Source organism: Onychostruthus taczanowskii, unplaced genomic scaffold, assembly GCF_017590055.1.
Source record: "Onychostruthus taczanowskii isolate IOZ18803 unplaced genomic scaffold, ASM1759005v1 scaffold97, whole genome shotgun sequence".
NCBI classification, from domain to species: domain Eukaryota; kingdom Metazoa; phylum Chordata; class Aves; order Passeriformes; family Passeridae; genus Onychostruthus; species Onychostruthus taczanowskii.
In genome coordinates this window covers 1,631,837-1,655,845 of record NW_024507768.1, presented here as the reverse complement: position 1 = coordinate 1,655,845, position 24,009 = coordinate 1,631,837, and the positions used below count along the sequence as shown (strand labels likewise).

General features: G+C 54.8%; 1 protein-coding gene across 1 annotated transcript in view; it reads left to right on the top strand.

Annotated features, from left to right (window-relative positions):
- Window positions 1–24,009, top strand: part of SCUBE3 (signal peptide, CUB domain and EGF like domain containing 3) — a 40,921-nt gene that overhangs the window by 4,360 nt on the left and 12,552 nt on the right. Inside the window, exons 4-8 of the mRNA XM_041427008.1 lie at window positions 15,961–16,083; window positions 17,015–17,140; window positions 19,873–20,007; window positions 20,967–21,092; window positions 22,019–22,135. Of these exons, the coding sequence (XP_041282942.1) occupies window positions 15,961–16,083; window positions 17,015–17,140; window positions 19,873–20,007; window positions 20,967–21,092; window positions 22,019–22,135 (627 nt within the window). The remainder of the gene's footprint in view (window positions 1–15,960; window positions 16,084–17,014; window positions 17,141–19,872; window positions 20,008–20,966; window positions 21,093–22,018; window positions 22,136–24,009) is intronic.

The following is a 24,009-nucleotide window of genomic DNA, read 5'->3' as shown; positions in this document are numbered from 1 at the left end:
CATGGAGGATTAATCCCCCTGTTCTTCCTGGGGTGATGTGAACCCCTTTTCCAGCTGGCGTGCCAGAGCGGATGGCACAATTAGTTAGTGAATTTCAAGGTAAATTGGAGGTCAAGCCCAGATTTGAGGGTGGTGGTGGGTGTGAGCGTGACCCAGGGAGCCATGTGATGTGGGTGACGTCCTGGAGAGGCAGGTGATCTCCCTGTCCTCTCCTTTCCCCAGGGCTGGGATTAGGAGAGATTTTACAGCTGAGTGACCAGCCTCATGGTGAGGATTGGTTCACAATGGCTCAGCCCCCAGCCCCTTATCAAGGAAACTTCTAGGTCTTGTATGGCCAAGCTGGGCATCAGCAGAGCAGTTTGTTCCTGTCCCTGGGAGGCACCACCTCTTTGCATCCATAGGGACTTCTCACCTTGAGAACAGGCAGAGAAACAGCCAGAGAAACCTGGAACTTGTGGAGATGGATGGCAAAGCCCAGTGCTTTGGAGAGGGTTATCTAATGCTTGAACCTTCACCTGTCATCTGAGTGGACTTCTTGCTCTTCAGAAGCCATGCAGCCTTGGGCAGGTCCTTGCACCAGATCCCACCTCTTCCCACCAGCTGCCTGCGATCAGGATTGCTTGGGTGCCACAGGGCTGGAGACCTCTTGGAGACCAGTGGATCAGCTCCACGAAGGGCCCAGCTCCAGCTCCCAGCAGCCAGGAGCAGCAGCAGGCAAGCAAAGCATTCCTGCAGAGCTGGGATGGGAGTTGTAAGCAGGACCTGGGGCCTGCCCCAAACCCAGGGGACTCCCTCCTCCCCCTGCCCGTGCAAACACCAGATTAACAATTTATTTGACATGTTGCGGCTGGTTAGTTCTTCACCCGCTCCCCTGATCAGAGGGAATAAGTGTTGCAGTGTGCAATAATGTTCATTTCAGGTGAGGGTAAATATAGAAAGGAAAACCTGCTGAGAGCAAGCCATTTATTCCTGAGTTTGGAAGCCTCTGCTCATAAACAGTCAGTCATGCCCATTTGGAAAATCCCAGTGTGGTTTTCTTGGCCATCCTAGAAGAACATTTACTTTCCTGTAGGTTAAGAAGTCCGTTTTAAATAAAAAAAATAATGTCATCTCACTTCCAGCTGCCCTCGGGTGTTTAGGGCTTGTTGACACACTAAGGCCGCTCTGTTCTCATGCAAAAATGGTCTGATGCAGGAATTAGGAAGGAGATCCTGCAGGGCTTCCCCAGCTGGTTGAGCTGTCGGCCCCTTGTTCTTTGGGTTCTCCTTGTTCCCTTTGGGATTTTATCAGATGTTTTAGCCATGTGTAGGGTTAAAACCCCCCCAGCTTTTGGGGGTGTGGATTCAGGGGTGCCCTGAGAGCCCCGTGCACGGGGAGGCTGGGGTAGAGGGATGAGCTCATGCTGGACCAGAAAAACTCTGAGGGTTTTTGGGAGAGCGTGCCAAGGGCAACAAGACAGTGAGGGCTGCAGGAGCATCCCTCAAACGAGCCAGCAGCCATGGTCAGCCCATGGTGACCTGCTGCAGCACGGCAAAGACACCCCAAAGCAGTGCTGTAGGAGGAGGCTGAGGAAGGTGGGGAGCCCCTGGCACAGCCAAGCTCTGCCTCTCTCCTCCATCCCAAAAGTGGCACCGAGGAGCTGTGCGGGAGAGCAAAGCGGCCGGTTTGAGTTGGACTGTCTGCTCCACAGCTGGCACCAGCCAGCTCCCTCCTCTGGAGTGTTCTGCAGTCAGTAAGGGTCTCTCCACTGTCTGCTCCACAGCTGGCACCAGCCAGCTCCCTCCTCTGCAGTCAGTAAGGGTCTCTCCGTGTTTTCTGACAGGCTCTGGATTTGGCTCTTGCCTTGGTTTCCAAAGGCAAGAGGCAGTTAAGTCTCTTGGAAGAATGAATTAATTAGCAAATGCCTTTGGTCAGGTCAGTGCCCTGAGCAGTGTGCCCGTGCCTCAGCGCCAGGTACAGGCTCAGAGAGGCTGCTCTTACCTCACATATTTCCAGAGCTCTACATGCATCATCTCACAAAAAAGAAAGGGAAAAAGCCTCCCCCGGAACGCAGTATTGACTTTAATGGTGGCATTTGTGTAAGCAACAAAATATTGACGCAGTTGGCTGGGGTCTGCCCGGGGCTTCTGGAAATAAACTGCTGCCTTGTTAAATTGTAGATGGAAATGCAAGTGGGAAAATGACTGACATCTTACACAAGGCGGGCAAATAAAACCGCTGCTTTACTACGGCATGAAAAAACTCAGGAATTAATAGGTCTCCTTCTGCTCCAGGGTGTTGGATTTATCCCCAAGTAAGATCCATAAACTATTTTAAGGAGAGAAGTGCTACTTTTAAACATGTGTGTCTGGGTCCTGGAGTTCCCGTGGTGTCACAGTTAACCCCTGCCTTGTCAGGGGCAGCAGAGCAGCCCCCCAGAGCCCCCCCAGCCCACCACAGCCCTGTTCCTTGAGGCAGCATTCTTGCCAGTGCACAAACACATCAACACCTGATAAATGATGAGGTTACTTACAAAGGATGTTTTCCTACGATGTGTTCCCACAGCTTTTGTCAGAAATGTGTTCAGGCCTCGACCTGGGCTCTGAGCTTGATTTTACCAGTGTGGGACATAAAATGTATTTTAAAAACCCCACCTGCTCCAAAGCTGTGTCTGACTCAAAGCAGATGCACTGAGCATTGCTGAGTCCATCTGGGGTGTGGCCCAGCACACCCCAAAAGACTCCTTTTGACTTCAGTAGCTGAAGACCTTTTATCATCTTCTATGGGAAATGTGATTAACAGAGCTGTAGAGAGTGATACATCACTTTCCTTTCTACCCAAAGCCCCTTCCTTCTCCACCCACATCCTGATGATCTCCCAGCTGACGTACATGTGCTCGTGGAAAAGTAGGATGTGATAAAAGCTGTGTTCCAGTGGCACAGGGTCCGACTCACCGGCAGCAGCGACACCAGTGTAATTATACACGCTCCCGTCCGATCTCCCAGTAATTATTCTGGAATAAAAGCCTGCCTATTTCTGTAAGACCTTATGTCACTTGGAAAGCTGTTATAAATTCAGCTGGAAAAAGGGACCCTTATTCTGGGATAAGTGTGGTTAGTGGTTAACTGGGAACGGGGCTATTCCTGGCGTTGCCATCGAGCTTCCCGGTGACGCCGGGGTAAGTCACTTCACCTCAGCGTGTGTCACCTTCTCCTGCTGCAAACTGGGAGTTACAAACAAGGGCTTTCGCAGGCAGCCTTTTGGGAAGCCCCACAACTCTGGAAAAAAGGTGTCACAGGGTGCCAGGCAGTCATTTTGTGGGACCTGGTGCTTTTTTACTCACCTTGGAGGCATCTGGATCAAACTGTAGGCTGGGGAAATGAGGGACGAGTGTTGGGGACCGGCTGAGCCGCGTGAGCCTGGGCTGTTGGCGTGTTACTGGGAATACTGTGTTTTCCTCTCGGTTTTTAAAAATAGTCTATTCTGTTCCAAGTTGTAGACCACAGCCCTCGCTGGGGCATTGAAATGTCTGGGCTGCTGTTTTCTCGAGCCAGCACCTTCCAGTGTTCAGGGTTGGGATGCGATGCCAGCATCCATCCCCTCAACTGCTGGGTCCAGCAAAGATGGGGGGTCCTGCCCTGGACTGGCAGCATTCTGGTTCTCATGGACAGGAGGAAAAGGGAAATCTGGTCCACTCTTCTCCCTGCAGCATCCCTGCCTGGTTCAATAGCTGCTTCTGCAAGCCCTAAGGGCCTCGGGGACTTTTGCTTCTCAGCAGCTTCTTGTGCAGCCTCAGAAACTGCTTTTGGCTCAGCATCACACAAGCACACACAGCTGAAGATGCAGCTCGTTCCTTGCACATGGCATTAAATCCATGCTCGAGGTGGGGAGAATCCTCTCAGAGGCTTTTATCATTTGCACAGACAGTGCAGGCTGGCTCACAGCCAGAATCCATCTGCTTGCCAAAGCGGGTGCTGCCCACGGAGCAGCAGGACCAAGGTGCTGATGCCAAGAGGTGCAGGCAGAGCCTGCCCTGGCGCGTTCCCACGGCCTCTGTCCCTGCGCAGGCACCGCAGTGGGGCTCACTGCCGCTCGGAGTTGGGCTGGAGCCAAGGAGGCAGAGGGGAAAAAGCCTTTTACAGTCCATTAGTGCTCCCCAGAGCCGTTCAGCCCCTCTCGTCGTAAAAGTGGTGGAAGCCACAGAAACATCACGGCTGGTCTGCAGAAGATGCTGGTCTGCAGGAGATGCTGGTCTGCAGAAGATGCCAGCCCACCTCCCGGCTCCGTGTCCCTTCCCAGGGGCTTCACCGAAGCCGCTGGCCCTCGCGGCAGTTCGGCTGCTGGAATTCCCTCTGGGAACCAGCTGGCAAAGGGCTGGTTCCCTGTCCATCCCGAGCTCCCCCCGGGCAAAATGTACATGGGAGGGTTCCAAGTGCAAATGTGTGTGTGCTAATGGGAACTGAATTGCCTCTTGCCCCGCAGCCTTGCAGCTTGAGGAAAACAAGGCAGGGGCTAGGAATGACCTCATATCGCCTCCCAGGGAATGTTTTGCCAGATGAAGGGGGGAGAGGCAGCATCAAGACAGCACAATGTATGTATCTCTCTCCCTGTGTAAACATCTCTGTAGCTGCAGAAACCTCTTAAAACCCCGAATGAGAGGAGAACAGCTGCTTTGATCTGTGGATGTGGTTGTTGTTTTCTGAGTGCAGATCCGTTCTTTTTTTAATTTTGCTTCAAATTAAAAAAATGCCTGTTGTGATCTTTTGCTTTTATTTCTTGGCGAGGGACCGGAGAGTGGTGCAGTAAATTTTCATGACTCCCCATGTAACCGTTTCAGCATGGCTGACAATTCCTCGCCGGCTCTTCAGCACCGCAGCACAATGGGCCGAATCTTCTGGCCCTACATGAAGCCAAAGCAAATGGATTTTGCCCAGAAGTGCACAACGGGGAGTGGAGGCAGCAGGGAGGAGAGTCCTGCCACCTCCTTCCCCGCCACACACACACACACACACACTCACAAGGCTCAGGCTGGCGGGGTTGTCCCAATGCCTGTGGAGGGTTTTGGAGTCAGCTCCCGGGCACGGATCCATGCCAGCCCTATGTGGCAGCAACAGGAGCTGGTGAGGAGCCATGGGCCGAAGCGCTGGGGTGTCCTGCAGGTGATGTCAGTGTGACTCGTGGCACTCTCTCCAGACTCCCTGTGTGATGTCAGGAATCCCCATCTGCCCGACTTTCCCCTTGGGGCACGGCCCTGTGCTTGGAGGGCCACCAAAGCATGCGCAGCCCTGCCACCACCACTGGCCCTTTGGCCACTGGAGCGGGCAGCATGCTTTGGGAAGATTACACAGCTTTTCTGGGAATTCCTGGACATCAGCAGTTCCCTCCAACCCCACTGCTTCGCTGTGGTGCTTCATAACCCCGTTGGAGGAGCGAGACATGGGGATCAGCCTCCTGGCTCCTGTGGCATCACCCACCCCCCAGCAAGGTACTGGTTTAACTGGGAGTGCTTGGCTGGAGACCTGTCCCCACTGAGGCAGTCTGGGCATGAGAGAGGAGTTTCTTCATTCCCCCAGTGCTGTCACATGGCTGCTCGGTGTTTTGGCGTTTTAATTACACACGGTCCTGTGTATTTAAGGCTGGTTTATGGGTGTTTATACTAATGCGTAAACCTGCAATTTAGAAGCTCAGTTATAAATCAACATTGCTGAAGGTCTTGTCCCTCGTGCCGTGAGATCGGTCTCCAGATTTAGAAGATAGGTTAGAAGGAAAAAAAGGAGGACTGTTTAGTGTTCCTCTGGTTATGATGATAAAGGATCACAGGATGGGGTGCGAGGTGCGGTTGCCGGGCGCAGAGATCCGCCAGCGTAACCCAGAGCAGAGTTTCCATTTTAACTCTGCTCTTATGAGTCTCTGCCATAAGAGACTTGTGTTTCTGCAGCGAATTCCAGCCCAGAAAGACAAGCAGTGCCACAGCTGCTGATGTGATATTCACAGGAGGGTGGTGGCACCCCACTGGTGATGTCTTCAGATCAGGATGTGGGCTGCAGTGGCCAGAGCCCCGTCCCACTCAGCACCTCAGGGGAGGAGCTTTTGTACCCAGGAGCTCCTGGCACAGACTGGAGCTGGCTTCCTCCAGCAGCAGTGCCCAGGGGGATGGCACTGGTGGCTCGTGGTCCTCTCCCAACACATCCTAAGGGCAACACCTCCACATTCATATTTTTATGTACAACATTTTTTTACAGCTTTAAGAATTATTTGTGCACCTTTGTCCCTTACCAGCTGCCGTGGAGCCTGGCTGTGCCAGGGCTGGGTTTGGGTTACTGTGTGCTCCTGGAAACCCCCTCCCAAAGGGAAGGTCCCTGAGCCATGAGGGCAGCACAGGGAGGGGATGTCTTTGTAGGGAAAGACCCAGGGATTCCTCAGCATCCTCCTGTCCAGCTGCAGTCCCTCCTCTCTGCCATGGGTGCTTTGGCTTAGCTGGACATTTCCCACTGCCTCCAGCCCACTTTGTCAATCTTTAGGGGTTATTAGGACGAAAGGGGGTTCAGGAGGGTGCAGGGGCAGCACAGTGGGCTGGGAGGGAGCCCACGGGCAGGGTGACCCTGTGGGCACAATGACCACTGGGGCTGTCAGGTGGAATCACTGCACACCTTCCTCCCATCCCGCTCCTGGCTCCAGCCTTAATCTCCCGCTGCAGTTTCCTGGCTGGCGATGCCTCTCCTGGCTCAGGGAGCAGGAACACCCCGGAAGAGAGATGGTGCCAGCAGCTCCCAGCACCAGGCTGGTCACGGGGTGGGGCAGGGGTCCCCCTGCCTCCCTGGGGTGCCCCCAGCTCCAGGGGCCGGGCTGTGAGAAGGTCCCGCAAGCAAACAAAAAAACACCGAACATTTCAGCAAGGTCTTTTTCTTCCCCCTCCACCCTCATTTCCAGTCCTCCTCCCACCTCCCAGGGCAGCCAGCAGAGCTGCTCTCCGGCCCTGTTTCCCCCTGCCCAGCACCCCAAGACTCTCCAAAAGCCACCAAGCCCAGTGGGGTCGTGCCATCTGCAAACTCTCGGGTTTTTTAATTATATCTATTTTTTTTCCTTGTCCTTTTCTTTCCCACCCCTTGCCTTTTCCCATGCCATACGCCTCCCCCTGGCCCCCCTCCCCTTGCCACCACCCCAAGCCCTCGGCTGGCTGAGGGGCTGTGAGGTGCGGGGTGGGTCTGGGGGTTGCGGGGGGCTTTGCATTGATGCATTGATCGCCCATGGTCTCCGCCTGACCTCCCTGCTCCCAGGGAAGCAGTCTCCATGGCTACTGGCCCTTCTCCTTCAGCGCAGACTGTAAATTCCTGCAGGCAAAGCCCAGCCTTGGGGGTGCGAGGGGGGGAGCCGTGAAGGAGTAACCAAAGCCAAATAGAAAGAAAGAAAGAAAGGCTGGGAGAGAGAAAAAGGGCGTTGCTTGGATGGGGCTCTCCTTTCCACTCCCCTTTCCCAGGTCCCCAGCACCAGGGCAAGGCGCCTGCTTCCCCCCTCCAGCACTGCTGCTCCTGCTCCTGCTGCTGCTGCTCTTGCAAAACTGGAATTGGCTGGGATTATTTAAGGGAAAAAAAAGGAGGAGAAGGGATCAGAGCAGCCGCCAGAGAGAGGGCGATAGAGTCCACTTTCCTCCAACTGCCCTGGGTCTCCCTCCCTCGCTCTCTCCTCTTCAGCAACACCAAGAGCCCCAAACTGAACCCAGAGCAGCTTTTTCCATCAGTTCAGTTCCCTTCCCTCCCTCTGTCTCACACACGGCAAGGAGAGAGCCCCTTCCTCCCTTTGATTTTCCTTCGCATGCTCAGCCCCTTGTTTCCTTTAAAGCACTAGAAATCCCCCTTCTTGCCCCCGCTCCTCCCTGCAGACTGGGATTGCAATGGGAGCTTTGCAGATTGCTGGATTTTCCATCCTTTTCTTTCTCCTCCACTCTGGAAACACGCTGGCAAATAAAGCCAGTCAAGGTAAGAGAAAATCTTCCCTGCTCGAAGGTTTGCTGTTTGATGTGTGGATTGGGCAGCCGGATCTCCTCGTTAGAGCTGGGGTTTAAGTGCAGGCTGGAGAAGGCAGCAGCAGTAACAACAAACAGTGGAGGGGATTTTAAATGTCGCTAGCAGATATTCTCGCCTACTGCCTTGGAACTGGGGTTGGGTTTGTAAACTCTTTGATGAGTTGCGTTTCTTAGACTTTAGTTCTTTTGGTTTGGACTCTTTATCTGAAGGCAGGGGGTGCAGGGGCAAAAAATTGGGGTGGGCAAACAAGTCTGCATCCATCACAGGCAAAATGTGGCTGTTTGGAGAGGCTTGGGGGGCTCTGCTGGTTTTGTGTCTGCGAGATGGGGCTACCACGGCAGCAGTGTGGGCGAGGAGGCTGCTCCGGGCTGGGCTGGAGGGCAGGGATGGCGGAGCAGGCGTTGATAACGCCGGGAGGCTGCGTCTGTGCTCGGGGACTTCACATCGGCACGGGGGAATCTCACATGTTGGGAAACTTCAGGTAGCTGAGCACAGCTAAGCCTGAAAATTAAGGGAGCTCTTTCCCTATCTCGTGGTAAGAGAGGCATGTCCCATCCTTATCAACTTTGGGCTTTTCTGTTTCACAACTCCCGTATTGAGGCAGAGCCTCCCCTTCCCAGACGTACACACGGAGCTTTATGTATGGTCTATCTATACCTTGGCTTTTCTACAGCACCTCTATATTTAGCTCAGATTTTTTTCTATACACGCGCGCCGGAGCGCGCGCCCACACGAGCACACACAGCCCTACACATGATCCTGCTGGCTGTCTCAAAGAGGGTTTTCTCCTTCATTCACCACTATCTGTGCAGTCTCTCGGGTTTTCTCTCTTTCTTTCCGTAGCATGTAAGGTTTCTCTGGCCGTGCCGTTGTGGCAGCTGCGGTGTTTGTGCGGACGGTGAGATTAAATAGCGTGTGAATGAACCTCGGAGCGCAGGCTACAACGAAAGATCTCTTGGAGGAGGGTTCCAGCCACGCGCATGGTTGCCCGAGCCCTGTCACCGACAAAGTTAGAAGGAATTTCAAGGCTATTGTCTTATCTGGCTCAAAGTGTTTCTAAAACAATAGGCGACTTCTCCGGAGGGCAGCCTGGGCAAGCAGGAGAGATTTTCCAGGGCAAAGGTTTGGTGAGAAGGCGTCCAGCTTCACATAAAGCTTTATGATTTAGGCACAGAAAGGAATGCTTAGGTTTTTATCCCCCCTCAAATTATCTTGAGTGTATGCATTGCTTTCATTTCTTATCATAATATTTATTTATTAAGGCCCTTTGGTTTCCAGTTCCATTTAAGCCTGAGCCAGAATTGCATTAAAATAGCAAAGTGAAATTCCATCGTGCAGAGACTTGACAGATCCCTTCAGGGAAGGAGAGGGGTGGAGTGGGGGTGGAGAGAGGTGAGCTCAATCCTGCGCCGGGGTTCATCGCGCCTGGGACAGCGCGGCTCCTCCCGGGTGCCCGGCTTGGAGAATTGATCCCTGAGGCTGCAGCTGGGGGGTTCTGCGGGCTGGGGAGGGGGAGGTGTCTGCAGAGAGGCAAAGCTTGGTGTCTGTGAGGCTGTGAGGACTCTGGGCAGGGGTGGGCCTGGTGCTGGTGGTCCTTTTTGGATGAGGCTGAACTCATGGGCTTCGTTAGGGCATCGCTGATGGCAGGTACAACATGTGCCTTTCCTCAGAACCTGCTGTCTCCTGGGTTTTCTGACGGTCACTGAGCTCTTTGAACCCGCTCTGTGTGCCTGGGTCATTTCTCAAAAGCATCAGGTGTGTGTGGCAGGTGACTCGCCAAGGATAGGGCACACATCACCCCAAAACCTTTGCCCTTTTGAGGGACAGCCGCCCTTGCCAGGTGACTCACGGGCTGGGAAGGGCTCCTCTCCCATCTGTCTTTTCTTGATGGGATAACATTGTGTCGTGGTCAGGCTTGCTGGCTCATTTCTTGTACTGAGTTACCCCAGAAAGTTTAGTCTGTGGGGAAGGAAGGATTTAGAGAGCTGGCTGCTGGGCCTGGAGGGTGTCTGCCAGTGGACCTGGCTGGCTGTGGAGTCAGCTTAGGGCTGGGGAAGCTTTCAAGAGGAGAACTGGCAGTATAAATCTAAATAACCATAGGGAGGCTCCTGACACACATTGACATCGGCGGTCCGCAGGCCAAGCTGCCCACGTGCTGCTGTGCCCACCACTCCTCTGGGTTTTGGGTAGATAATGTCACCCCCAGTCCTCTTGTCTGTCAGTCCAACCCACAGCCTTCCAGACAGAAGAGTTTGTCCTGACCTCCTGCTCTGGGTGGAGCACTGTGCTTACCTGCTGTCTGCCAGCATCGGTCCCTCCCTGATGCTGGGAGGACGGAGCCCAGGGCCTGGCAGCTCTGAGCCCTCCTGGGCAGTGCCAGCCCCTCTGGCAGCACCCTCATCGCTGGGAACACATCCCAGGATTTGCCACTTTCCCCTGCAGCTAATTACACATCCCCTGAGATGATGCTGTGCTGTGGGGCCAGGAGGGAGAGGCAGCATCTCGCCATCCCTGGGAGACCCCAGCACCCCGGTTTGCAGCTCCTGGCATTCCCACGACCCCAGTTCAGGGTCCTGGGTGGGATAAGAGCCTCAGCCCAGCCCACTGGCACTGGGTGGTTGATGGTGACACCAGCCCTCCTGGCCACTGTCCCATGTGCGCTGCGATGCACCTGCAAAGCCCACGCCGCCAGGGATTATTTTTCTGTATTTTTTTAAGGAGTCTAAAATTTTCCAATTGCAGCGTGGAGATGCTGTTTGATTCCCCTCCCACTGCAGCCAAACCTCCTCCCCCTTGGCCTCTGCCTTCCTACCTCTCCAGCATTCACAGTGTGTGACTGTTGTGCCTGTCCCCTCCGCCCCGCTGAAATATGAAATGTAAAACTGTAAACATTTCACATACACAGTTCAAAGGAGATCTTTGACTGAGGACGTCTAACATGCCTGTACCGAGATTAAAAAAGGGGAGGGGGTGGGTAGGAAGGAGGGAAGAAGAGTTTTTTTGTAACTGCCAGCTGGAGTATAAATATTCAGACACCTTGAGTCTTCCAGTGCCGATGTATTGCTCTCTCCAAACTGCTCAGGAGTTTGGGGGTTCTTGTCTTTTATTTTTATACAGGTTTTTTTCCTTCGCAGACAGCCACACCAGAGTACTCAGTTTAGGAAAATAGTATGCATGATTGACCTTAGCATTCACTTTCAAAATTCTAAGTCCCCTGAGAGGCTTTAGGAGAAGGCTGAGATGGCAAATAAAGTTTGCTCTGTCTGGCAGCACTGGAGGATGCCTGGCTGTGTTTTGGAGAGGCCGTGTCCCCGCTGGAGATCTTGAGATTGTTGCTCCCAGAGCAAAAAACAAACACATTTTTTAAGGCAAGGCTGGGTCAGTCCAACAAGTCAAAGGAACAACAACAGCAATGACAATTCCATGGGGAGATGAACAGGCTGCTGGTGTGGAGCACCAAACCCTCTGTGGGATTTGATGGAATTGGGTTGAAGTGACCAGGGTTGGCACGATGAGGTGGGATGGAGGTGGAGGGAACATTTCCTACCCAGGGAATGGTGGTGGAGCTGGGATCCATCAGGATGACCCGGGCTGCTGCAGAGGATGCACAGCTCAACCTGGCTCTGCCCTTATGGCAGTGGGAAGCATAAGTGAGGGGGATAAAAAAAACCCTTTTCTGGGTCATTAACAACTTTGGGGAAGCAGAACCCATGGTGAGGGTTGTAGGGCAGGGTCTGGGCATTGGGCAGGAGGGTCACCAGGCTGGGAATGGTCTCAGATCCTCGCTGTGACTTGTGGCTCCTCCTCCTTCTGTACTCCATCATTGCACAGGGCCAAGGGCTGGGGCTGCACCTCCTGTGTCCCACCCGCTTTTGGGAAAGCTGGGTGGATGTGCAGGGCACGGGGCTGTGCAGGGGTCTCCACTGCATGGTGAGATGCACACATCCCCTCTGAGCCATCCTGAGCACAGGTACCTGCCCAGGGACCCCCATCCTGGCAGCAGGACATCACCCAGCCCCTGAGTCAGGATCCCTGAGTGCAGATGACACTTCTTTAGCACGGAAGGCTGCCCTGCAGAGCATCCTCCTCCCTCTCCTGGCCCATATCCCCCCCCAGGGCCATGCCCTGAGCCAGTCCTGCTGTGGTGCAGCACGAGTCACCCCTGCAAGCTCCCTGGACGAACAAATGATTAATAAACTGCACCACAGTGTCTGAGGTGGTTATTAATACCCTGGTAAAAGGAGCTACTGAAGTTATAAAGCTTTAATTTGGCATTAAGGCCGAGTGGAAACTCCGCATGTCTGCCAACAGCTACACACACATCCCCATACAGACAGGCTGTTAATATATATGCCTATATAAAAACAAAGAATAAAATTAATTTGTAGAAAAAGCTGAAGCACTTGCAGGAGAGGGGAAAAAGGATAGTGGGTTTGTTTGTTTAGGATTTTTCAGGCCAGTTTTTGCTGTCCTGTCTCACCCCCCCTCCTCATATTTATTAGAACTTTTAGCCTAGGGCTAAAACCATCTTTTATTTTTTTTTTTTTAAACAACATAAGGAAGTGAGAAAAGAGCCTCAATCCAGGCTCTAAAAATATACGAGCTGTTGCTTTATGCCCCTCCTCGCTGTCGGGTGTGACACCGCAGGGCACAGAGGTGCCACAGCCCCTCTGCCCCCGGTGGGTGCGCGCCGCTCCCGGGGAGGTGGCGGTCCCCCCGCTTTTGGCACGCTCGAAATGGCAGTGGCGTTGAAACCGTCTGCCTCCGCTGCCTTTGAAATGGAGAATAAAGCTGCAGCTGGAGCGGAACGGGGCCCAACAGCCAGCGCTGGAAAATCCCACCCACAACGGAATAAAAAACATGGCCCGAGGCGCGGGGCGAGCGCCGCAACCTCCTGCCCTTCCCCGCAGCCCCCGGCCGTGGCCGAGCCGGGGATGCTGCTGCCCTCCGAGCAGCCCTGGTCGGCCCCAGGGAGATGTGGTCCCCAGCAAGACCCAACATCTTCAGGAAAACCAAATTCCCGGTGCAGAATTGCCGGTGCCCATCTGCGCCGCCCGGTTTGGGCTCCTTTCAGGCGGTTTAGGGTGAAAAACAGTGGGTTTTGATTATTTGTGGAAGGGAGAAGTGGAGGGGGTGTGAGGGTGCAGGTTTGCAGGGGGACTGGGAAACTCTCCAAAAAACCCACCGGGATTTGGGACCTTGAATGGAGCAGGACCCCTGGAGTAGGGGGACAAGCTGGGCACAACCCAGTGAGGAACTACTGAGGGCAGATAGGAGCAGGAGCATCAGTAAGGGTTTTTTATTTTTAAAAAAAAATTTAAATCTTCACTTGTGTTGGAGATGAACCCTCTCACATGGTGGCAGCAACTCAGAGCACCTGCAGTGAGGTCACAGGCAGCTTTTTGGATGGAGAAAATTCTGCAGGAAAAATGGGCTGGCCTGAGAGAAAACCTTCCCTTTCATGGGAAAATGCTGCTTGCATTGACAAAAATGCTAAAAATTGAGTTTTTCAGAGTGTTTTACTTTAATTCGCTACATCATTTCTGAAGGATATGGAGGAGCCAAAATTTCAGCATTCTAAAATTGGGATCTTTGCCAATCCCAGGATGGCTCCTGGAGTGCCCAAGAGGGTATTTATTCACTCTTCCCACAAACACACTTTTTGGGGTTTTTCTTTTTTTTTCTTTTCTTTTTTTTTTTTTTTTTTTTTTTTTAGAATCCTGTAACCTTTCAGAATGACTCTAGCTTTGGAAAAGTTAGAGTGGAAAACTGATAATGTTTTCTTTTGTACTTTCGCTGCTGTGTAATCTTTCCAAAGTTAGACAACTTTTGAAGTTACAGGATGGGAAAAAGGAAAAAAGATAGGAAAAAAAAGATGCTACACATGTATGAGTGTGCATTCAGTGCCTCATGCATGTTGTTCGTGGTCTTGAGTTTGAGAGTGCAGAAGGAAAAATAAATAGGAAATAAAATTCTCCCAAAAGTGAGATTCCTGGCAAAAGGCTGAGAAAGTTTCAATGATGTGATTTATGCCTGGTGGATGCTTCATGTTCTGAGCGTTTTGAGGGGAAGGAGATGGGGGTTGATGCATGGTCTGTACTCTTTGGTTCCCACCTGGGTGCCAGGGTGGGTGCCCGGGGTGCCAGACCTGAAACTGTCACCTGGCACCACGACTTGAAGCATCACAGGGTGATTTATAACTTTGGGGGAACACTTGAAGGGGACCAGGATCTGCAGATTCAGTAGACTTTGGGTCAGCATCAGCTTTGCTGCTGCTGAGTTCCCATGCCCATTGTGGCCAGCACTTGACATCCCCCCACATCCCTCTGCTCCAGTGCCAACACCTCCCAACACCCCTCTGGGAGCGCAGTGAGGGATGCAGGAGCTTGGGGTGAAGTCACTGGGATGCTGAACAGCCACATTCAGCTCCCCAGAGGGACAAGTGGCCCATGGGTGCCCTGGCACAGGCAGGGATTGATGCCACAGCACCGTGGTGCCATGGCTGCTGTAGGTGCCAGCCAGGAGCAGGGCCCTGGTCCCCGTGCAGTCCCTGACGTCCCCACCGTGGTGGGTCAGCCTCCAGCCGGTGATTAATGGCCCAAGGGAGGCCGTGGTGGCCGCGGGCCATGGCTAATGTCAAATAACAAATATGAATGCGGGCTGTAAATATTTATACAATGCGCAGGCACGTGCCGCCTCCCTGATGGAGGGACAAAGCTCTCCTCCTCCTCCTCCTCCTCCCGGGTGACTCACATCTCCCGGCAGAGCCGCCGGGGTGGCCGCCACAGGGCTGGGGTTCCCGCGGCCGTGGCCCCTGTCCCGCGGGGCTGCAGGGATGTTTTGGGTCCCTGGGGAGCTCCTGGAGCACTTCTGTTCTTGGGGCTGCTGATGAGCAGTATTTTAAAGGGAGATGAGAGCTTTGAAGCCTCACGCTCCTCCTGAGGGGGTACAGGGAAGCTGGAGGGACTCTCAGGTCACACTTCACCAGTGAGAAGCTTCCTATCCCCGTGGGAGGAGGTGGAGGCAAATCCCTCCAGGAGCAGGGCTGATGCTCCCCACGTGGAGATGGAGCCCAGGCTGCTCTGGGAGCCCTGCCCATACCTGGGGGCTGTGGGTGATGCTCAGCCCCACCTGCCCCTCAGCAGCCTGATCTCTGGGCACTGCAGTCACGGAGGGGATGCCCGCTTCAGGACACGCCACATCTCCCTGACTGCCAGAGCAGGGAAGGCAGTGAGAGCCAGCTGAACAGCCTTTTGCTCACAAACCTCCACTCCACGTGCTTGAGGCTTCTCCATTTCCCAAATACCATTAAAACCTCCATTCCCACAGCCTCCTGTCACAGCAAACCCTTGGGCATTGCTGCTTGAGGCCGTTGCCAGCATGTGGAGCTCTGCATGTGATGTCCTGGGTACCACAGCACTGCACCCCAGAGAACAGGGTTGAGGGGCAAAGGGGGATGGGGACGATGCAAATTTTGTACATATCCCCGTGGAAGCCTTGATGTTTTTTGCAGTTCTCCCTCCTGTTTCTCACTCCTGGCTCCCAGGTTTATTTAGTGTGGTCCCTGCTAATTCATGTACATTCCTTGGCACCTAAGAATAGAAAGTGATGATGATTATTTGGGTGCCTGGTCGGCTCAGGAAACAGCTAATTGGAGACAGAGACTTTTACCTCTGTCTGGGCTGGCTCCAGCCTGGACTAGGAGTGCTGGAGCAGCATTTCCTATCATCAGACACATGAAAGGGCCAGGGAGTCTCAGGGTGACATGTCCAAGAGGGGACACAGGTTGTGCTGTTTGGGAGTGGACCCAGTGATTCATCATGTCCAGAGCCCATCATCAGGGCTGGTTTAGGAGCCAGAGGCTGCTGGGATCCATCACCTGGGGTGGTGGCTCCTGTGGGGACACGGGTGGAGGTCCTACGCTCTCCCCTTTGCTCCCTCACCTGTCCTCTTGCAGATGTTGACGAGTGCGTGGAGGGCACCGACAACTGCCACATCGATGCCATCTGCCAGAACACCCCCAAGTCCTACAAGTGCATCTGCAAGTCTGGCTACACCGGGGATGGGAAGCACTGCAAAGGTAGGGACACGCCAGTGGCACAGCCAGAGTCCTGCTGGGTGACAGCCCCAGCAGCTCAGAGGCCAGCAGTGGCTCGTCAGCACTGGCCCATGCCAAACAGCCACTTGTTCACCCTGGCCCACTGTAAACCTTTTATTCCCCTTTTCTGCCCCAAATTCCTGGCCTGTTGACAGTGCATGGGGACAGAGAGGTCTCTGACTGTCCTTGCTGGTGATGCTGGCAGCCATTGTCCTGACATGGTTGGGTCACATGGAGCTTGTTTTAAACAAAGCTGGGCTTATTTTCCTGCAGGATTTCTGACCCTGAGGCTGCAGAAGTGTGTTAGCAGATAAAACACAAACTTAAAAATAAGACATAGAAACAGAGATATAGATGGTGTAGATATCAATTTAGATGTAGATATAGGTGTAAATCTAGATATTGATATAGGTGTAGGCATGTATCTATATATAGAAACAACTGAGTAGAGAATGGAAAGAAAATGGGCTCCTTGGGGCAGCAGCAGCAGAAAAGCAGGATTGGGGCAGGGGAAAAATTCCCAGCTGGAAGCAGGTTCAGGGTCAGGATGGGCCGAGTACAAATAGCAGAGGGATTAAAGTGCTCCAGGCACTGCAGGGCTTTGCCATGGAGACGGGGCTGCTCTGCCAGCACCCTGGGAAATCCCAGGAGGTTCCCAAGCGAAAGCTGTGAGACACTGGGCTAGCTGGGGCTCCAGCATCCAGACTGGGGAGAGTGGGGATGGTTTTGTAGACTCTGGAGGGATGCTGCAGGTGATAATGGAGCTGAGGACCTGCTGCTGGTATCGGCCGAGGGAGCAGAAGACGCCAGGGCACATTACCTAGATGGCAAAGATGCTGGAGCTGGGGAGCAGCACCCGTGGTGGGCAGCACCTAGGGCAGCCCTGCAGCTCTCCTGCCCTTCTCCTCCGCAGACGTTGACGAGTGTGAGCGGGAGGACAACGCGGGCTGCGTGCACGAGTGCGTCAACATCCCCGGCAACTACCGCTGCACCTGCTACGACGGCTTCCGCCTGGCACACGACGGCCACAACTGCCTAGGTGAGGCATGCCAGCCCCTGCAGCTCCTCAGCTGCTCCAGCACCTTAGCACCCACCTGCTGGCTTTCCTTGTTGGGCACTTCCCAGGACACAACGCCCCCAGATCTGCTGTAGAGCCGTGGAATCGTGGTGGCACTCAGGCATGTCCTGTGCTGCAGTGGCTCGCTGGGGACAGGGTTGCTCCCCGTTACATCGCAGTGATGCCAAGGGAGGATGCTCCGTGCTGGGAGGAAAACTTGCTCTGTGGGTTGAGATGAGGCAAAACTGGAGTTGTGGGGTGAGGAACAGGCTCTCCACAGCCGTGCCCTGCCACGGCAAGAGCCAGGCCAGCAGCTCCGTGCCGCTGCCGAGGGCAGAACCAGCTCAGCCGGGCCCTGCCGCTCGCTCCGCTCGTGCTTGAGGTCAGCCCTGCACCTGCCAAAATAGATGAGTTAATAGCAAATATGGTGGTGGGGATGGGAACCAGCGAAGGGACTGGATAAATAATCCCCGGGCCAAGACAAACCCGGCATCTGCCTACGGAGCGGCCGTGCATCCTCCCTGCTACTTCCCACCGCCCCGAGCTCCATCCGGCCGCGGCGGAGCCAAAGCTCCCGTCAGAGCCCCGGGGCCCATCGAGCTGCCCGCGCCCGTCACCCGCTTCCTCCCGCGGCATCCGCGGTGGGAGCTCCGGGGCACGGGGCCGCCGCCTCCCCTCTGCCTGCAGCTCATGCTATTTTCCAATTAGTGTCTGCAGAGGGGTCATTAATGAGGTCATCACTGGGAGGAGGAGGAGGGGGGGGAAGGGATTATGGACACATACGCTTTGCATTAACCACCATCACCGGGATCTTTGCAGCCTCCTCGGGGAGGGGGGAGATTTACACAGCTGGGAGGAGGCGCGGGCGGGCGGGCGGCTGGCTCTGCCTTCCTCTCCCGGGGGAGGATGAGCCCGAGGAGAAGAAAGGAAAGCTGGACGTCATGTGTTTACAGAGTTGGGTGGGAGGGGAGGGAGATGGCTGGGGAGCAGCCGGCCAGGCAGGGATCTGGGGGGAGCATGCTGGCTCCTACCTTGAGCCCTTCCTTAGCTCATCCCAGCATCTTATCTCTGATCTCGACCCAACCTGCCTGCATCCCCTTTGAGTCAAAAGAAAGAGAAGTAGAACAGTGTGTTGTGCCCAGGCTTTGCCAGTGCCATGGGCAGGAGCTGAGCTGCAGAAGGGTCAGGGTATGTGCCCACCAGAGTCCACCGGCCCCTCCATTGCCCATCCTGGGCGACCTTTTGAACCAGGACAGGAATTCAAGCCCCTGTCCTGACACAGGCCCTGCTGGCTTCTGCCCATCTCTGTTGCCTTTAATAAAACAGGTATTAGAGAAGCGGAGTCTCATTTCAGCCGTCGGGTTTGAATGGCTGCCTCCTCATTTTTGAGCAGAGCTGGAAGGAGAAGTTGCAAAACATTAAGCCCTTGTTCTAAGCAGGGGGATTTGAGGAGGGTTATTGGCATCTGCAGGACATAGCTTGGCTGGGATGAGCATTGGAGGAAGCCATGATCTTCCTGCCACTGCAGAGAATGTCCCTTTATGCCTGGCTGCAGCCCAGGTGTCAGCCTCGCTGCCCTGTGGGTAAGAGGGTGTTTTCAACACCTCCTTTCCAAGACAACAAGTTTGTGGGGTGCTCCTGGGCTCTGCTGCCTGGCCACTTCCAACTAGAGCTGCAGCCCTGCCTTGATAATTCTTAGTGAACCCTCAGCCTTGCCAGGGGCTGGGGCACAGTGCGAGGCACCCACACTGCTTGGGCATCCATCCACCTGTCCATCCATTTTACCCAAAAGCAAGGGATGTGGGTGTGTGCTGTGCTGTTTGGGGAGGGGGCTGTTCGGGAGCCCCTGGCCGTGCTGTCACTCAGCCTCTCTCCTGGCGTTCCCGGTGATGCTGCCGGGGCTCAGTTTTCCCCTCAGCCGTGGCTCTGCAACGCTCGAGTTCACAGGACGTTTTCTTTGGCATGGGGCCCCTCGCTTCCCAGCCTGACACCATCACCCAGCCCCGGCACCGCGGGCACAGGGGGCAAGGGGCGGCCACGGCACAGATTTGTCTCTGCCCGAGCCCGGCATCCTGGTTGCTCTGGCACCTCAGGGCACTGGTGAGTTCAGCTTAGACCACTGTCCCCAAAAAAGCTCTAGAGAGAGCAATGGGCAGTTAGTCTTCATTAAATGCAGGTTTTGCAGGGCTGGAGCAGGAGCAGCCTGGGGCGAGGGCACTGCTGCTGTCACGGGGCCACGTCTCAGCCCCTTGCAGCCTTGGCTTGTTAAACCAAAACAGGTGTGAGGGCAGCCGAGCAGCAGAGCAGGGGATGTGAGTCTCCTTACAAGTAATTATCCCTGCTCTGGGCTAAGGTTTCCCAGCTCCTCCTAATGAAGTGCAGGCATCCCCAGCTGGCAACAGGCTCTGAGGGGCTGGGAGCAGGGGCCGGCTGCAGCCAGCATCCCGGATGAGCATCCTGGGTGCTTTGGGTTTTCTGGGACAAGGAAAAGCCCTTTCTCTGTGGTCTGCTGTTCCCTTCTGTAAAATGAGGCCATCAGTCAGGGAGGCTGTATGATCCCTGCACCCACTCCTGCTGGGCTTTGCCTTCATCCCCCACCCTGTCAAGCATTCCCCTTCCTTCCAGCTGGGGGGAAGCAGGTCTGTGCCAGCCAGTCCCCATCCCCTTGGTGTGCCAAACAGCTGTGCTCACCCCCTGCCACCTTCCCTCTGCAGACCTGGACGAGTGCTCAGAGGGCAACGGTGGCTGCCAGCAGACCTGTGTCAACATGATGGGCAGCTACGAGTGCTTCTGCCGGGAGGGCTTCTTCCTCAGTGACAACCAGCACACCTGCATCCAGCGCCCTGAAGGTCAGTGCTCAGCACTTCCACGCCCTGGGCCACCCTCCATCCCTGTGTTTATCAGGCAGGTCTGTCACCTCTGGCCTCTCCTGCCTGGGTTTAGCTGCTGCTGCTGGGTTCTTGGTGTGGCAGGTTTGAAAGTGAATCTATGGCAGGCATGTTGGGAGAGGTGATAAATGTCCTGCAGCATAACCCCCACATGTCCCTTGTCCAGGCACAGCAATACTGAGCCAGGGACATTAATCCTATGCCCAGAGGAATTTATTGATAAATGGAAGGACCTGGAGGTCCTCACACCACCTTGAGACACATCTTCCCTGCCAGGTCTTGCACAGCACCGAGCCCTTCATCTCGGAATCAACTCTAAATTGTTGCCGTCTGGAGCAATCTCTTAGCCAAAATAGGAGGAAATGAGAGATTTTTTTTGTCTCTGCTGATTTTTATCTCTGCTGCTTGGCAAAGCCAGCTGAGTGTTTTTGCTTTCCTCCTTCCCCCTTCCCAGCTGTGTTGGTCACTCCAGCTCCCCAGGAATGTCACCCTGCCCAGGACAGCTGAGCAGCTGCAGTGGCATCTCCTGTGACCCCATCCCTTGCGTGTCCAGGAGGGATGAGCTGGCTGCTCCTTCCTGCTGGTGCCACAGTGGGTGGTTCCTGCTGGGGACAGGGATGCAGGTGCTGGGTCTTGAGCTCAGTGGGGTTTAAAGCCACCGAGAGATGTGGGAGCAGGGTCTCACCCAAGGTGGGAGGGAATCAAAGGCTGAAGGCTCCCAGGTGATTTTGTCCACCTTCCCAAGCAGCTCTGTGCCAGGAGCTGGCCAGGGTTATCCTGTCCCCACAAGATCCTCATTGACAAGGTTTCTCCCCACTGCCATCAACTCCCCATCCCATCCCGCCTCAGATGTCCCTCTGCCACTGCTGACCAGTGCCAGCAGCTTTTGGAGCATTTCTTTGCTTCCTTTTCTCCTTTAGAAGGCATGAACTGCATGAACAAGAACCATGGCTGTGCCCACATCTGCCGGGAGACCCCCAAAGGGGGCATCGCCTGCGAGTGCCGCCCCGGCTTTGAGCTCACCAAGAACCAGCGGGACTGCAAACGTAAGGAGCACTGCAGGGCTGGGGATACCACCTGCCAGGGACCCCCTAACCCTGTCCCCATGGCACAGGCACCTCCTGCCCCTGCAGCAAAGCCCTGACCCCGTGGTAGCAGTTGGTTCATCGAGCCTGAAGCTCAGCATGCTCAGCTCTGTTGCCCTGATGCTTCTGGCAGCCCCCTTTGCTCTGGGATGTTGTGTCCTTACATGACCAGGCTGAAATGGCAGTTCAAGGGGGTCCCAGAGGCTCAGCTTCCCCTGTTCTTGTCCCAGTGTTTCACTTTCCAAAGGGGAGGTGAACGAGGAGAATGCAATTGGCATGTGAGGAGCGCAGGAATCCTCTCCCTGGGGGTTGTGGTGCTCTCAGCTCTCTGATCTCCTGCCAGCATCCCACTGGCAGTGCCAGGGTTATTAAATAGATATGTGTGTGTTTATGCAATTATTTTTATTTTGTTTCTCATTTGCTGTGTGCAGTAAATGTGTAAAATCGCTGATGAAATGCAGGTTTAATCCTAAACTAAATGAATAGCACACCTTGCCCTCTGGGGAGGGCTGGCAGGGATTCCCAAAAGATCCTGTGTCATTCCAAAGCTCAGGAAAGCTTCACCCCTCCCCTGCAGCACTGGATTCAGGGTCAGGGTCAAGCAGACCACCAGTCCCTTTTGCTTGGACTCCACTGGTGGCATTTAGCAGATATGCAGAGGGAAGACATGAGAAACCACATAGCAGCCTGCATGTGCTAAGATCCCACAGGAAAAGTGAAGGGCTTTAGGAATTATCTGTGAGGGAAGGAGGAAGGAAGGGAAGGAGGGAGGGAAGCCTCTGAGGGTACAGATGAGGTGTTTCCAGGCAGCTTTGTGTGCTACACATGGATGGTGGGCAGGGAAGAGGAGCTGGGGCCACGGTGACACTGGTGCTTTGCTCCCACAGTGACCTGCAACTACGGGAACGGGGGCTGCCAGCACACCTGCGACGACACCGACCAGGGGCCCAAGTGCGGCTGCCACGTCAAATTCCTGCTGCACTCGGACGGGGTCACGTGCATAGGTGGGTCAGGCCATCGCCCTCACAGGGGCTGGGTGTGGGATGGCTCCTCTTCCTCCCTGGCTGACTTGTCCTTGGCCTGGTGAAGGTTTTGCCCAAGCCTTGGGCGATTTCCTTTTGCTGAGACCGGGGAAGCTCAGCACGTGTGTGAGGGATGCTGCAGAACCTGAGGGTGCAGGGATGTGTCTGCACAGCCACAGGAAGCACAAGTGATCTTGGTGGTGCTTGAGGGGACACCTGGGGACAGGTTGATGTGCTGGGGTGTGAGCAGGGGTCCCTGCCTGCTTCTGTGCTGCTGAAGAGAGAGCTGTGAGGATGTCCTCATGCTGGGAATTGTTGCTGTCGCTGGCAGCTTTTGAGGAGGGATGTGGAGGGGGCAGGTTTGCCCACAGCAATCTGTTCCAACTTGGTATTGTGGGGCCTTGGCTCAAGAACAATTGTCTTGCAAAAAAAAAAAAAAACCAAAACCAAAACCCCAACAACCTGACAACTCAACCACCCCCAGAATTGTCCTTTTCCTGTGTGTGTTTTCAAATTGTAAAACATCAAGCAGAGATAGAAGTTTTACTGGTTTCATATGCTTGTGCTGTTTAACAGCTGCTTTGATTTAAAAAATGTTATATTTGGGGAGTGATTAAGTCCACAATTGCTTGAGACATTTGAGTTCTTACTGCAAAATGAAAAAGAAAAAGGAACTGGAAGCAAGAGAGGTTTTGGCTGCCCGTGTCCCTGCTGTGCCTGAACAGAAAACCCTTCGTGCTTTCCACAGACGGCTCCGTCCTCCGGGCAGAGGATCCCCCTGAGCCCCTGGTGCTCCCTGCCAGCTCGAGGGGTGTTTGGGGCTGAGCCCCCAGCAAAGCCCTCCTCTCATCAGCTCACTGCTGCTTTAATGTCACTGCTGTCCCCCAGCCTGCTCCCAGGGTGGATCCCAATCCCTCCTGGCTACTGGCAGGCGCTCCCAGCCCCTGGTCCCCGCCGTTCTCCTGTTTGTTCCCGCAGCCATTGCGTCCTGTCCCCGCTCTGAGGACACTCCCAGGGGGTTGTCGCTGTTCCTGGGTGGGGAGCTCTCCTCCAGCAGGGAGCTCAGGACCGCGGGGGTGTCAGCTGGTGGGTTCCTCCTGGATGAGGGGCCCTGCGTGCGGCGTCTGACTTGGGCAGGTTTGGGACCAAGGATGCCCCTGACCTGCTGGGTGTGGGGGTGCAGCAGCTCTCCAAAGCATCTCATGATCTGGGGGAAGCTTCAGAGCAGTCTGTTTGCTGGGAGGGTGGTCTCTGCACTCAGACCCTGCGTACCACACGTGTGAGGGTGGGATTTGGGGGTTTCCAAAACCACTCATCCTCTTGTCCTTGGCCAAAGTCTCCCTCTTTGTCCCCATGCCCTGCATTGTGCTTGCTGGGGAGGCATCTCCCACCAGAGGCAGCACACCCCTGTGAGCTCTCCCCTTGTCCGCCTTTCCAGGGGAAATCAAACACTGCACTAGAGGATTTTAGGAGCAGCACCAGACCAAAGCCCACCACCACACCACGCCTGTCTCATGCCTTTAGGCTCTGCAATCCCTTCTCACAGGAAGGGGCCTGCCCAGCTCCTGCACTCCCTGGGGGATTCCCCAGCCCCACCGTGGGAACACCAAGGGGTTGTGCTTCAGCCTCTGGAGCCAGCAGCTGCCCCGTGGGGATGCCCAGCCAGCAGATTTACACCGAGGTACCTGCTCGGATATTTATAACCAGCCTTTCCTGTTTTATGGCTCGGGCACAGCAAACAGCCCTCCCCCCATCCACACTGCCCCCTTCACCGCCCCTTCCCCATTTCCTCCAAAATATTTCATCATTTCAAGGGGAATAAAGTTTCCAGTGAGGGGAAACGCAAAGTCGTTCCC